Source organism: Lytechinus variegatus, chromosome 11, assembly GCF_018143015.1.
Source record: "Lytechinus variegatus isolate NC3 chromosome 11, Lvar_3.0, whole genome shotgun sequence".
Taxonomy (NCBI): Eukaryota; Metazoa; Echinodermata; class Echinoidea; order Temnopleuroida; family Toxopneustidae; genus Lytechinus; species Lytechinus variegatus.
The window spans coordinates 3,679,455-3,695,331 of record NC_054750.1 but is presented as its reverse complement, the minus strand read 5'-3'; the positions used below and the strand labels follow the sequence as shown (position 1 = coordinate 3,695,331).

At 35.0% G+C, this 15,877-nt stretch overlaps 1 protein-coding gene across 1 annotated transcript; it reads left to right on the top strand.

The window, feature by feature from the left end:
* The first annotated feature begins 3,184 nt into the window (after positions 1–3,184).
* LOC121423719 (UDP-glucuronic acid/UDP-N-acetylgalactosamine transporter-like) lies at positions 3,185–15,690 on the top strand. Its single transcript, XM_041619151.1, has 11 exons — positions 3,185–3,348; positions 5,095–5,128; positions 5,711–5,797; positions 6,553–6,620; positions 7,631–7,702; positions 8,710–8,778; positions 10,113–10,215; positions 10,851–11,011; positions 11,516–11,594; positions 13,200–13,282; positions 14,320–15,690. The coding sequence occupies exons 1-11, from the start codon at positions 3,218–3,220 to the stop codon at positions 14,432–14,434; spliced, it is 1,002 nt and encodes a 333-aa protein (XP_041475085.1). The 5' UTR covers positions 3,185–3,217; the 3' UTR covers positions 14,435–15,690.
* The last annotated feature ends 187 nt before the right edge of the window (positions 15,691–15,877 follow it).

The window sequence follows — 15,877 nt, the reverse complement described above, 5'->3', positions numbered from 1 at the left end:
TTTAGGGTCAATGAACTTAGACCATGTTGGAGGAATCAACATCGAAATCTTAACCTGAGGTTAAGTTTTTGAAATGTCATCATAACTTAGAAAATATATGGACCTAGTTCATGAAACTTGGACATAAGGTTAATCAAGTATCACTGAACATCCTGCATGAGTTTCACGTCACATGACCAAGGTCAAAGGTCATTTAGGGTCAATGAACTTTGGCCGAATTGGGGATATCTGTTGAATTCCCATCGTAACTTTGAAAATATATGGACCTAGTTCATGAAACTTGGACATAAGGTTAATCAAGTATCACTGAACATCCTGCATGAGTTTCACGTCACATGACCAAGGTCAAAGGTCATTTAGGGTCAATGAACTTTGGCCGAATTGGGGATATCTGTTGAATTCCCATCATAACTTTGAAAGTTTATGGATCTGATTCATGAAACTTGGACATAATAGTAATCAAGTATCACAGAACATCCTGTGCGCGTTTCAGGTCTCATGATTAAGGTCAAAGGTCAATGAACTTTGGCCGAATCGGGAGTATCTGTTGAATTACCATCATAACTTTGAAAGTTTGTTGGTCTAGTTCATTAAACTTGGACATTAGAGTAATCAAGTATCACTGAACATCCTGTTCGAGTTTCAGGTCACATGATCAAGGTCAAAGGTCATGTAAGGTTAATGAACTTTGGCCATGTTGGGGTTTTTTGTTGAATAACCATCATATCTCTGTAAGTTTATTGGTCTAGTTCATAAAAAAGGGAAATAAGAGTAACCATGTATCACTGAACATCTTGTGCGAGTTAGAGTAGTATTCAAAGTGAGCACTGCTGCTATATTGAACCGCGTGATGCAGGTGAGACGGCCAGAGGCATTCCACTTGTTGTCATTTTAGGTCTTAACTATATCCCCCTTTTTTTCTCTCTTTCCCTAGTCCCTATCTCCGATGTTGTTTACTAGTATATAAATATATATACGATTTCTCCTTTTTTGGTTCATTTGTGTCTTGTAAAATATACTTTAAATCATATAGAACTTCATTGTTTTAATGATTTTTACTATGGGCTTACATCAATCAGAAAAGTCCGAATAATATATGTTAATTTCTGAAACCTTTTTTTCTTCAGCAAGAAATTTACCCACATTGTGCTGGTCTCAATCCAGGTAAAGGTGAATTGGTACCCAGCAGGATTAATTCCTTGAATGCTAGCACCTTAACAGCAGCTAGAGAATAACCTTTGGTAAAAAATATAGTGCTCCATTGAGTCGGTGATTAGATAATCGGCGCCTCATTGACGCTATAGCATAATTACAATTGTTTTCTTGAGAGAGAAATAATCAAGTCTAAATTATATGTAAAGAGAGTCAAAAAGGCATGCTCTTTCCAATAAGAAATACAATGTTCCTTCATGAGACGGTACAATTCATTTTATGATTGCGTATATTTTTTTAAGGCTAGCCAAACGTGTTTGGGGTATGTTTTTCCCCAAACTTTTTCCCCGGTGCTTTTTCCTCCTTGTTTCTGAAAAGTGTTCTCCTTCCCGATCGAACCCTAACTGCGCTGGAATATATGCTTGTCTATTTAAGCTTATTGTTAGCAAGTAGACAAAACTTGTTTAGGGGTCATATTCTGGCGACAACTTGTTTAGGGGCCAAAATGTGTAAATGACGCCCACGAAAAACTTGTTTAGGGGGTTATTTTGCACATAGGGAAAAGCTCGTTTAGGGTGTGTTTGGAAATAATTTGGTCACGCATGTGTACAGCAATACATTTGACTGCCCCCGGGGGTATTTTTTATTACATTTTTAATGTGCCAAAATGATGATTAGAACAGTTTCTTGATATTTTGTATCCATCAGTATTCACATTCCACTGGTACTCGTTAAAGCATGACGCAATTGATTTTATTGAAATTATACTGGTACATTTCATAATGCCATAGGAAATATAGAATAGGACGAGGAGACTTTATAATGCATTAATATCTGTTTAAGTCAATGATTTATAGTCTTTAAAAACTATGTGTAAACATAAGTTTAGTCTTCCTTTCATTTCGTTCTTCAGCTATTTCAGCCATGGAACCTCGAAAAGAAAAATCTGAATATATATTATGACCTAATGTTAATAATAATGCGATAGTATTGCTCAACTGGCCTCATTTGAATTAGTTATCACTTTAAACATTAGTGGAGAAAACTATTAAATGTTTTGCAACCCCGTGGGACCCCCCCCCCCCCCCCACTCCTGTCCTTCGAAAAAAGTAATACAATTGGTATTTAGTGTATATTGATAGTAGATATATGTCTTTTGTATTTTTTAAACATCATCATATTATTGAATTTCTTCAGTTACATATCTGACCACGTTGACCTTTCATATGTCGTTTGGATACTTATGTCGACAACTTGTCGCTTGTTTGCATATTTGAACAAAAAAATGTCCCCCCCCCCCCCCCCCCCAAAAAAAAGAATAATAATAAGAAGAAGAAGAAGGTATAATTGATGACAATGGAAAAGATTGCTTCTTGGTCGTTCAATCTACTATGGATCAAGCAATGCATTTTGACATAAACATATACTGTTCATGATTGTAATCAATATCTAAACTTGACACATTTTATTGAAGAAAAAACATTATACATCAAAGTCCAACACGACTGCGAATGCTAAATGGACCACAAGTGGACTATATAAGGGGACCCAGAAAGACCGGGTTTTGGATGAAAATTTTACCATTGAAATATATAGTCCACAAATTATCAGGTTTGTTTCAAGACACACTCTGAACTATAGGACGCCAAAGGTAGAGAAAGTGTATGTCAAAGGTTACTTTTTTGTTTAGGGTGCCCACTCATTCGTTAGATGAATAGAAGGAATAATTACGATCGTCTGCATTACATTGCACTTATCCACCCAGCTTGCTTGGCTGTTCGATTTCCGTCAATTTTAAGTGATAAAAAAAGAAGTTATCCTTCATATTTTCCCTAAGTAAAGCAAAAAATCAAAATAAGGATATGACCCGTTTGTCTGTTGATTATTTTTTCTTCTTTTTATTTAACTCTTATTTGCTGGTACCCGGCCTGGGCGAAGAGTATGTCACATATGGCCTACTAGAGTATACGAGACCGTTTTCAAGCAGCTTGGGCGACCAATTTTACGAATTTACTTTCGTCTTTTCGAGGCCACCATCATCCCCGGCCCCACAGGAAAAACAAGTATGGCAGGTGAAGGTGGGCAGGTGATGGGGGACTCCCCTTCTCGTCTCAGCCGATTTCTGGCTGCAGTCTTTTATGGATTATCTTCAATTTTGATAGTTTTCATCAATAAATCGGTCCTGACAACATACAAGTAAGTCTTAGTAGTTTCATGTGCCAGTTTCATTAATTATGCGTTGTTAATGTGCATCATTTTTGCAGAGCTGATCGACCGCACTGCCCGCAGGATTCGCCACGTCGAAGGTTTTCAAATTGAATCCACGGGCACAGGCACCGCAGCGCTCTCGGCCGTGACTCGCGGAGAAGTTCCGCCGACGTGATGAGGAAGCTGAGCTCAAGATCATGGATGCAGGATCATGCAGCCTGACCCTCGGCCCAGTGAACATACCTCACCACCATCCAGTACGGTAGTTCTAACCAGTACCAGTACCGTGTCATTGTCATGGCAAGACTCACTCAGCTCAGTCACATTTCGATTTCGACTCTTCAATAAACAATCATATTGTCATTGATGATGATTTAACAGGAATGACCGTCGTTTAAAAGTTTCAAATCGCGACCTATAAAACGTTAGTTCAGTATACCAGTCAGTGTCTATACGTAGGCCAACAACTCTTCAGTCTGTATTCATGGTATTGGTGAGTGAAGCCAATGTAGTTCAGCGGAACAACCAAAATACAGAGACAAACTTTTGGTCTTGATGATGATATGCCCGCCGCTTTTCTAAATCCAGTTAACAGCTGATTGTATTTTGGCTTTAGTCTCGACATCATTGTTTGAATACTCAGACACTGCTTCGCTTAGTTTTGCTGTAATTTTGATATGAAATATTCACTGCAGGTGAATCTTTTGGTTGCTAACTTTTAGTCCATATCAACATTACGGCGCGCGGCAAAGCCAGGCCAAGCGAAGCAATGTCTGACTGAGGGTTCAAACAATGATGTTGAGATCGTAGCCAAAATACAGCCGTTCCCGATCGCGATAATCAGAAAAGCGGTGGGTATATTGACCTCGAAATGTGACTTTGAGCCATGACATTTGAGAACAATATTAAAGGTTTATCGCGAATCCTCAAATATCATCAGAGGGAGCTGCACCTCAAAGCATTATAGGATTAAAAAGGGGGCAGAGACCGCAGTGTGCAGAGCTATCTAACTTGCCCCCTTTTCGATCTCATGATGATGCATATCAGTTTTGATTAGCGATAAACCTTATTACTGGTGGTGAGGCATGCTGGTAACGGCCGGTGACCGTGGTGAGAAACTGCATTGGCGCCCAGAATAGCAACTAATGGCAATGGCATCCAGCGCAAATTTATTGACGCAGGCAATAAGTCATGACAGGTGTAGACCAATGTTGGATGCCCTTGTGATCATATGATTGGTTTCACAATTTGCCCATGGTTTTGCTGGGAAAATTTTATCTTCTGTCGAGTTGTTCTGCTCTGTGGAGGGTTGGCACATTTTAAATGCTGTGTTACAGCATTTTAAAACCCCTGTGATTCTAAAAAGAAACATGTTTTAAACACTGCGTCTTGACTTGTGTTTTGTAGATTTGCATGTATGTGATTTTAGATAATTTTTTTTCCTACTTTAATTTCTTAAGTGGTGATATTAATTTCTTCTACAGTGTAACTATATCTTACTAAAATGCTTCATCCACACCCCTCTTTCTCCTTTTTCTTCTCTATCTCTCTGTCATGTTCCTTTCATACCTTTTCAGTTGTGCATATTAATCCATATATATGATTGTTCTCATTAATCAAACACATGTTGTGCTCATTTTTTGAACTGGATAAATGCTATTGTGATTATACAAGTTTCTTTTAAAGATTGATATTTGGTTATACACTTATTCATAATTACTCTTTTCGTTACAGATTTCCTTCATTTCAAATGGTTGGCTTAGGCCAGGTAAGCTATCAAATTTCTGCTTGAAAAATGATTTTAAGAAAAGTGATTAACAAGAAATTTTGCATCTTGTCCTTTGGTAATACTCAATTTAAGTTTGGACGTTCAGTTGGATCGAAAATATAAAGATATCAATGACTATCATAGATAATCAATTGACTTAAACAAAAACTGGAATATGGCTTGTTTATTAGAGAGTGATCAGTTCATCATGGACGGATATTTTTATATAGATATTCAAAATTTTAGGGCCTGTAAGAATTAGGAATAAGATGTGATATGTTCCTTAGTGTTTTATAGTAGCGTAGGACAAAATATGCTGAATGATAAAAAAAAGTTTGTTGACATGGTTACCTACAATCATTAATAAATTATGCCTTGATTGATACACATTAAATGGGACCTACATCCAGAATGGAACTGATTCGTTCTGATTGTAAATATATATGTGACATTGAACATTTATGCTATAAATTCATGGGGCAATATATACTACATGATATTAAAAAGAAAAGATAATACATGTCATATAGTATGTAAAACTTTATTAACAAACAACAATTTCTTTTGTTTTCTTTCTTGTAGATGCTGTCAACAATTGTCATTCTGTTCTTAGGTAAAAGTTTGGGTATCATCCACTTCCCTGACTGGAACTGGCAGATCCCAAGAAAGGTAACTAAAAATCATCATTATTATTATTATTATTATCATCATCATCATCATCATCATCATTATTGTTATAATAAAAACTCTTTAACCAAGGTAGCCACTTCAGCTGTAAGCTGGACTTCCAGCGGGCCTTTCATAACATACCATGTTACCATTACCCTTCTCCATTCTCTTACATCAAGTGCCTGACGAGGAGACAGATGGTCCCATTTGGAAAGTTTTGGTATGACTCTTCTTGGGATTGAACCCACTACCTCACATTCATGAGGCGGGTGCTCTACCACTGAGCCACCATGTCCAGTATCTATATCATCTTTACCCCTTGATCACAAAATTACAAAATAATAATGGATTTCAATATAGTAAATTGAATTATGATAGGCCTATTATCTACATGTAGAGGGATGTTTTTTTGCTTGCTGACTGTCATGTACCAATGCAAATCAACTGAATATGGATGTAGTTTGGTAATGATGTGTATGATTTGGGGGTTCTTGGAATGAAGAAGAGAAAAATAAATTAAATTTTTTTTTTTTTTTTTTTTTTTTTTTACTTCTGTTCATTCCAAAATGACTTTTTGTTTTGAAACCAACGGTAATGGAATGTTTTGCACATTTCAAGTGCAAAATTGTCCTCGGCCCCAGTGAACATGTATGAGGTCCAGCTATATTTTCATTGACTTGCAATAATCAACACGATATGTGGGATATTGGATGATACAAGAGATTAATCATTTTTATTTGAATTATTTGTTTCAGATATGGCCGTTACCTCTCATCTACATCTTGAATCTTGTGTTTGGTTTAGGAAGCACAAAACGTCTCAAGTAAGTATACCACGTCTAATGGTGAATCTAGGATCGACCAGGGATGGGGCCCACAAGGGGGCCTCTTTTTATTCCAAAATTTGTAGCAAGCACAATTTATTTTCAAGATGGATTGTTAAAAAGCTTTGTGATACTTTGATCTGGTGCTTTCTGTTATCAAGACAGTTTTCATTGCCGGTGTGGGGGGGGGGGGACTACATACTAAGGTGTTATCGTTGATAAATTTCTCTGTCGATATCATGCTAAAAATAGCTTAATGGTCGACAAAAGAACATAATCAATAGAGGTCTACGCATTTTTATGCATTCTAACAATGTCACATCCTCGCATTGGTCAAAATTTGTATCTACCACTGTACCAAGAACGCTTTAAAATCCGCGTTTATCCGTTTTAAATGACTGTATTAACATAGCATCTTTCAACAAACATATTTAGCATAAATGCATCCTCACCTTTCACATTATTAGCATTATTTTAGGGTTGGATGAAGTTTTATCGATAATTTGAGGGCTTTTTGGCATCATTCTGAGCAGTCAATGTCTTTCGCCTATCCGCCATTTTAGATGGTTCAATCCTTGATGTATCACATTCCTAAGAAACATAAATCATTTGTATGCGTTTAAGATCTTGGGAATAATTTTATGTACAGTAATAGACTTATATGTAGTAAATCACTTGAAATCCTTTTCTTGATATTTTGTATCTGCCACCTTTCCATAGCGTATGGTGATCAGCTGCCATTGATTCATGGTAAATCACAGAAGAGATTTATATCAAAATTAGAGGTTGCATTCAACATTTTCTGATGCTGTATTGGATGAACCTATACTCTCATGTTTCAAGCTGAAAGGTAGTGATAATTTCTTGCCAAGAATCATTCTCGTCCAAATTTTCATGTGGAGCCATATTCACAGGAGAACAAAAATACATCTCATTTGTCACCATGCTATCAATTTTGAATGAATAATGTATGTTTTTTCTTTGGTTTATTTTTATTCTCTCTATTACAGCCTTCCTATGTTCACAGTGCTCAGGAGATTTTCTATATTATTCACTATGATAGCAGAATTTTTAATTTTGGGGTGAGTTGCATCAAACTTTCTAAACGATTTGTTGATTCATTTGTCTTTGTAAACAACGTAAGGAAAGTTTTTTTTTTGCTGGGGGGTGGGCGGGGAGATGCTGCTATTTAAAAAGAATAATGCACATTACTAATACTGTGCTGTCATGAATGCTTGCAAAATTCAGTTATTTAATTCAAAAAATCTGGATTCACCAAGCATTTGGTGCGAAACACCATTTGTAAGTGTTGTACCTTGAAGAAGTACTCTCCCAAAAAGCGTACATGCTGTCCGTGAGAGGGTTGCGCTGTGTCAGGTGCTGCTAGTGCTTCAGGTGATGTGGTGATCCTGTGGTGGTATTCTTGGTGCACTATATGGTACAGTGTGCGGGTGGTGCGTGTGCTGTTCATGTATCAGTATTTGAACCCATCCATGCTTGAACATCAATCAGAATCCAAATAAATTTTTACCCAAGCATTTGTCTTATGAACTGTAACACTTCAGGAGACTGTTCATGACCACCACACACCTTACGATTAGTCTATGACCCAAAATTGGGATAAAACTTTACATGTATAACATTAACAATCGGTGAGAAGATAAACACATGGAACAAACTACTCTACAAAGTTCTGAATAATTATATGAATGTTGATTTGAAAATTTATCTTCATCGGTATAAAAGGAATATCAATTTGGAATTGTAATGTTGGAACATCAATAGTACACATTTTAACTGCAATATTAGCAAATTAGGATGTTACTACGAATAATGTTGTTCAATATTTAATATATGTACTGTAATACATGTAGTTATGATCATTTTCAAAGAAGATTGTTCTGCTTCTTACATGAAAATAAGTAAAATGCAGTGTTTTTCAAAATCGGGTCCGATGCCAGTCATATGGTGTGCAGTGGCCTTCAGATGCACGGGTTATATTCAAACTTTCATGGAACAGGTCACCAATTCGATCACTCAGTAAGTGTTCTATATATTAATAATAAAGTTTGACTTCTCTTTTCCTCAGAGTACGAGCTTCGACAAGAGTACAAGTAGTTGTTGTTTCTATGATAATTGGAGCCATCATTGCAGCCAGGTAACTAATAGTCTTTATAAAAAAGATTAAATAACACTCATTAATAGAATTGGAAATCTAAAAAAATACCCCCAAAGTACAGTGTAAAGTGTTAGTGTATTGAGAAAATTTTAATATTTGAGAGTTCATATTAGAGGGAGGGGGGCATAGATTGCGTGATTGGGAGGGGGTAGGGGTGCATTGACCGTGTGGTTGAGCAAAAAATTGGTATGCACGTTGGGTAACGTAATCTACAAACTTGTATCTTATTTCATAAAAATTAATTAAAGCTCTAAATATGCTTATTAAATATGCTTATTTGGGTAAAGAAACCCTCTGTGGTGTTGAAATTTTCCCTTCTAGGGTGACCTTTTCTTGGACTTGCCCGTATTTAGAAAAAATTTTAGAATCACACTGTTTGCTCTAACTCCCTAATTAAAGCTCTAAATATGATTATTAGATATGCTTATTTGAGTGAAGAAACCATCTGTGGTGTTGAAATTTTGCCTTCTAGGGTGACCTTTTCTTGGACTTGCCCGTATTTAGAAAATTTTAATATTTGTGAGATCATATTGGAGGGAGGGGGGCATAGACCGTGTGATTGGGAGGGGATGCATTGACTGTGAGGTTGAGCAAAAAATTGATGTGCACGTTGGGTAACCTAATCTACAAAATTGTATAGTAATTATTTCATAAAAATTGCTTTTAGTTAATGATGCTGATTAATTCATTGATATGCAGAATCACACTTTTTGCTCTAACTCCTTAATTAAAGCTCTAAATGTGCTAATTTGGGTGTAGAAACCCTCTGTGGTGTTGTCGGCAAATGTGCTTGGAAAAAAAATTGGATATCAGATTGATTTCATATGTATTATATTGTTTTTGCAATTTCTTATTTTACCTTTTGTTTTTCATTGTGTTTTCAAGGAAATCTGTCTGTGACACTCATGTGATCATAAACAGCATAAAATCAAGTTATTTGAATCAGTAGCAGAAAAAATCTTTGATAATATGATAATTGGATGAAAAAATAAATGTATTGAAATTGATTGAGCAATTTACATGTAGAATACTGTGCATATCTTTGGAACCGCATATCCATATGTTGAGAGTTTTCTTTATAAGATGTAGGAGACTTGAAGGAGAAAATGTAAAATCATCACACCCACAGCTTTCTGCATTATACATGTAAATTATTGCGCAAAACTTCGAGGGGGGCCTCCGAGGCCCTCCCCCCAGCCTCCTCCAGCTAGAAGTGATATTCTGAAAACAAGCTTTTGTGAAATAGGACCCTGATAATTTTCTTCCCTTCTTTCTGAGTACCAATTTCTTTCTCTCTCACCTTTTTCTCATAGCGATGACTTGGCCTTTGATGCATTAGGGTATTTCTTTATTCTAACCAACGATGTCTTCACAGCCGCTAATGGTGTAGTCATGAAGAAGAAACTCAATTCTAAGGTACAGTGTACAAATATAATTGCTCATTTCTTTTATACCAAAGGAAACAAATATTGTTATACATGAAGGCCAATGTCTCTTATCATTCAGTCAAGAGCCTTCAATTTAACAGCTTTACCAAATATATTGTTACATGGTCACAATGTCTGATAGGAAAGATTATTTATCTGCTTGAATTGATGTAAAAGTATTTGAAAATGTATTCAAATAAAGTGGTACGTAAGAAAAGAATCTAATTTGTTTTGTACCAAAAAAGAAAAATGTTGCCACGACTTGGTGATACAAACAACAACAATAAGTCGCCCAAAATGAATATTTATATTTTTGTTGAGTTTGAAAAAGCAAATCCTTACCTTTAGAATGATATATAACTTGTCAAAATTGATCATCAATTACCCACCAAAGTACTGTATTTAATACAAAAAAAAATCACTTCAAAATTTTGAAAGTATAAAGAACAAAGATTTCTTTTCAGATATGAAGCTAATTTTCTAACTTTTAGTTGTTTGAAGACTTATTATTTTAGCTGCGTACAGAGAACCTTTCCTGGTGACCCATTGCTTGTTTTGGGGTGGCTGGTTGGCACTGGTAAATCTTTATATCATAAAAGATTTCACATTTATTTTCCTATCTAGGAGCTGGGTAAGTATGGTATCCTCTACTACAATGCAGTCTTTATGATTCTTCCGACTCTGGCCGTCTCCTACTTCACTGGTGATCTAGACAAGGCTATGGAGTTTCAACACTGGAATGACAATACATTTGCATTGTTATTCTTTCTCTCTTGTGTCATGGGGTAAGGTTTTAGTATGTCTACACAGAAAATTTGAAAAAAAAATATAATATTGATAATAAAATTGATATTCATTTGTATAGATCCAATTATGTCTATAAAGAAAATTTTAGAATTGGAATATTGATGATAAAAATATTATTCTTTGTTTATATAGCTCTGATACATTGTTGATTTCATTGGGTTTGCATAGAAAATTTGAAAAAATAACAATATTTATAATTAAAACTATATTTTGCATGTTACATAGAATATTTGGGCAATGACAATAATTATGATAAAATACTATCCTGTGTTTTAACATAATAATGATACGATATTCTGTGCATTTATAAAGAAATTTGTTGAAAAAATAGAATTAACAAATCTAATCATATGTAGTGTATATCTCCAATGCATTGTCAAAATTAGGATCTCTGAGCTCATTAGGTCAAAGGTCACAGCTTTCAACTGTGTGTACATGTAGTTGAGAATCCATCCAGTTTCTTTCTTTTTTTTTCTCACCAGATTTGTATTGATGTATTCCATTGTATTATGTACTGGTCTCAACTCAGCTTTAACTACAACCATTGTGGGATGTCTAAAGGTAATACAATCTTAAGTTCAGGTGACCGTTTCATAAAGCTGTTTGTAAGTTAAGAGCGACTTTAGGATCAACCGGTGATTCTTTCTTGTGGTAAATGATATATTCATTGGCGAGGGTTAAGCGCATAAAAAGGGACCACCAGTCATTCTTAAAGTCGCTCTTAACTTACGAACAGCTTTATGAAACGGGCCCCTGATAGATATTGTATTTATCACCCAATTTAATTTCAAGCGAACAGTTGTGGCACAAAAAATAGTGCAAATAACAAAGTGTATAGAGTGACATTGATGGCAGTACATAATAACGACATAGACATGAATAATAGCAATAAAATAATTCTCACACATGTGTGTAAAATGTATTTTCCATGATATGAATATCAGAATAGCAATAGATATCACGTTGTACAAGACAGCTGTGTTAAAATAGTGATTGAAAAGAAAACTTGAAATATTGATATTTCATTTAAAGATAAATTCCAGTTTTGGTAACGATCTCAAAATGACTTTTTACAGAATCTACATGTAATATAATGACCACCCAAGTGTCTGTTTGTATGAATAAAAAATATGTGCCAAAGGATTCTGGGAGAAATTGTGTAATTGCTGAAAAATAAGCGCGGATTCAGTCACTTCCGTCGGGTCTCTATTCCAGCAATAATAATACGCTGTCCCACGTGTGCCTATCTGTGTTGGTGATCTTCAGTGTGAACGTTTTTCAGCGTACATGTTTATTTCAAGATTTCACATAGTTCAGTTAATGTAACTGTACCAGATCTAGATCCTTGATGATATACTGACAATTAAGCCTGGTTTTACCGACTTATGAAATCAGTGTTAACTGCAACTACTGGCATTTCTTTTTAATGAAATTAAAAAATAAAAAAAATGAAAGCAACATCACTTCACACATTGGAAACCTCTGATGGTGTGCATGAAACTGGCTTACTAAAATAAAGCTGCTATAGGCATAATTTTTAAGGAATATTTTTATGGACACACAAAAATTATACTATTTCAGCAAGATTTATTCACCACTGTTTCTACTATTCTCTATTTTTAGGGTAAGTTTGCCCTGACAAAATGTTAATTGATAAAAAAAGCAGAAAAATAATCAAGTATTGGTAGTATTGGTTTGAGAAAAATCTATCAAAGATTTAAGAAAATGATTAAAATTTCATTTTTTTTGTGATGTCGTATACGAGCAGCTTCTCCATATATTGTGCAAACTGTAGTAAAACAATGAAATGAAAATGGTTTTGGTTTTATTATACCTCCAGTATATCGACAAAATATCATTTCATACCCGCTCCTAAAAGATTTTTTTTCGCCATCATACACTATTAGAAAATTTAAGTTTATTGATTTTATATAACATAATATATTGGGCAGCTGCTTGTATATGACATCACAAATCCAAAACCTGAAATTCTTACAACTTTCTTTGATGAATTTTCCTCAAACCTTCATCGGTATATTTAAATAATTTTTTTCTGGTTACAACACAACAAAATTTTTGTCAGAGTGAACGTCCCGTTTTAACACTTAATTAAAACAGTAATTGGTTACATTTTTTTTTTGCATTTCTTCTCGTCTACCCTACTAGAACTTGTGTGTGACGTATGCAGGGATGTTTATAGGAGGGGATTATATATTCAGCTGGACAAACTTCATAGGCCTCAACATCAGGTAAGAAGATGGTCTGAACTGCAGCTAAAATGAGTGAATAATTAGTAACAAACCGGGCCATCACAGGTCATTTGTAGCCACTGTAGTGCAACTCAATGCCTGATGTTGGATTATCACCAAAACATCAATAAGGGATTGTTTTCTCTTCCACATTTTCTCCATACTCGTGATCGTTTTGTATCTTTATTCTTATTATTGTTGTTGCTTTAGTTATTATCATTATTGTTATTGTTTTCATTCTCATCATCATCTCGATCTATTACATCAGTGTATTTAGTGTAATTATCATTTTTCATTGTATATTTTTAGTGTGTATTTTAACTTGATGGCCCCTTTTTATAAGCTCTGCTTTCTCCAGGCTCACCAAACCTTCATCCTATTCTGCTGGTTTATTCTCTTTTGTATTTGTATTGATATGCAATTTGTTTGATGATAATTAATATTGGTGTGTAATTGTGCAATTGTATTGTACCTGATAATGGTTCAATAACTAAATTGAAAATTGAAAGAATTGAAATATCACATCATTATCATCTCTATCATCATTATCATCATCACTATCATCATTATCACTATCATCATCATCATCACTATCATTATCATCATCACTATCATCATCATCACTATCATCATCATCATCATCATCACTATCATCATCATCATCACTATCATTATCATCATCACTATCATTATCATCATCACTATCATCATCATCACTATCATTATCATCATCACTATCATCATCATCATCATCACTGTCATCATCATGATCACCATCATCATCACTATTATCATAATCATCACTATCATCATAATCATCACTATCATCATCATCACTATCATCATCATTATCGTTATCATCACTATCATCATCATTATCATCATCATCATCATTGTATCATCACTATCATCGTCATTGTATGATCATCATCTTTTTCAATGATCATCTTCAATATTATTTCTTTATTATTTCTTACTGATTGTAGCCTCCCTGAGTTGTTTCATAGTTGTATCTTGTTGTATTCATCTATTCGCAGTGTGTTTGGAAGTATAGTATACTCATACATCACATTCATCGAGAAGCAACCTCCAGCTAAAGTGGACCAGACAGCCCAGAATGGAAATGTTGAGAGTGGGGTGGCTAAAATGTGATCCAGACTGGGCCAGACCATCTTTACTCCTGGTCTATCTGTAAATGTATGAAGTTAACAGAAGTAGCAAGAAATAGTCAGGCAGGACCAGCCAAAATGTGATTCTAGCGGGACCAATCCATCTTCGGACCTGGTCTATCACTAAATGTATGGACTTACAGCACTAGCATGGAATATTTGAAGCAGGACCAGCCATTCTAGACCAGTCCACCTTTGCATCTGGTCTACCAGTAGATGCACGGACGTACAATCCAGCTGGACCAACTTTTCTAGACCTGGTATATTGCGGCCGGACTACCAGCCCACTTTAGATTTAGTCTATTGATGGAAGAATGGACCTACAGCATTTTTTTCGAGGAATATACCAGTTTCGTCTGTGATGAAATGTGGAATTGCTTATGAAAAGCTGCTTGCTGGAATCCTGCAGGAAGGTCATGGCTCTTACTTTTTGACAGATTTACAAGAAGAATTTTTATATGGGTTGTTAGTTTCATGAAAGTTTTTCAATCAATATGCAATTTTTAATGAAAGCTTTTACAGTGTATGTATATAAGAAATGGCTGAAAAGGTGACAGATTTATTTAATATGTTTATAACATGTGTGTGTGCAAGTGTACATAGCCTTTGTATATCATGTGAATTATAGTAAATCAATTATAGACCTTATGCATGAGACTTCATAATCTCATAGCGCCCTCCCTCAGAGGATATAGGAATACATGTAAAAGGAGTTGTCAGAGATAGGCCAGCTGCAGATCACCAAGTCAATGGCTTAAGTGTAGCCTTGAAGATGTTGGCAGGATGACGTCTATCCATTAGGTCTATTATCATAATTTATTCAGATAAGATTAATTCAGATTTTCTATACTTCAAATACATGTATTTTTCTACAGTGGAATTTTGTATTTGTGTTAATAGTGCATATGTTTGGCTATTAGAAGTAATAATGTGGTATGGAAGTTATTTCACTTCGCAACTTTGCAGAGAAATAAAGTGAGTCTAAAGAAATGATGAATCTTATTTTATTTCAAGGATGTGAAGATTCCTATTCATCAGTTTCACTGTTTTCATAATTGATACCAGTAAATGAACTGTACTGTAGTAAGTGATGTTATTTTTATCCGTTTTATAGGCTGAAATACTTGTGCTAGCAGTGGGTGTACATTTTAGCAATAGCATTCTTAACTTCCTACTTCCTGCCAAGTGCAACTTGTTCTTATTTGTATGTAATGAACGTCATGTGCTTTTAAACATTACCTCTTCACTTTCAACTTGATTTTATAAGTTTTTTCAATTTTTTGGGTGCCATAGTATTGTTACTGATTTATAGAAGTCACATCTACTCCACACAGACAGTAGTTCCATGACTACAGAATATAAGAGAAAGAAAAGTAAAAGCAATGAAATATATTATTTTGCATTCAAAATGTCACAATTGTTTGCT

Excerpts from the sequence above, each read along its gene's own strand:
- LOC121423719 (XM_041619151.1), top strand. The coding sequence starts at position 3,218 with ATGGCAGGTGAAGGTGGGCAGGTGATGGGGGACTCCCCTTCTCGTCTC. Across the intron at positions 5,798-6,552 it reads ACTGGCAGATCCCAAGAAAG|ATATGGCCGTTACCTCTCAT; the intron begins GTAACTAAAAAT and ends TATTTGTTTCAG. Across the intron at positions 11,012-11,515 it reads TTTCTCTCTTGTGTCATGGG|ATTTGTATTGATGTATTCCA; the intron begins GTAAGGTTTTAG and ends TTTTCTCACCAG.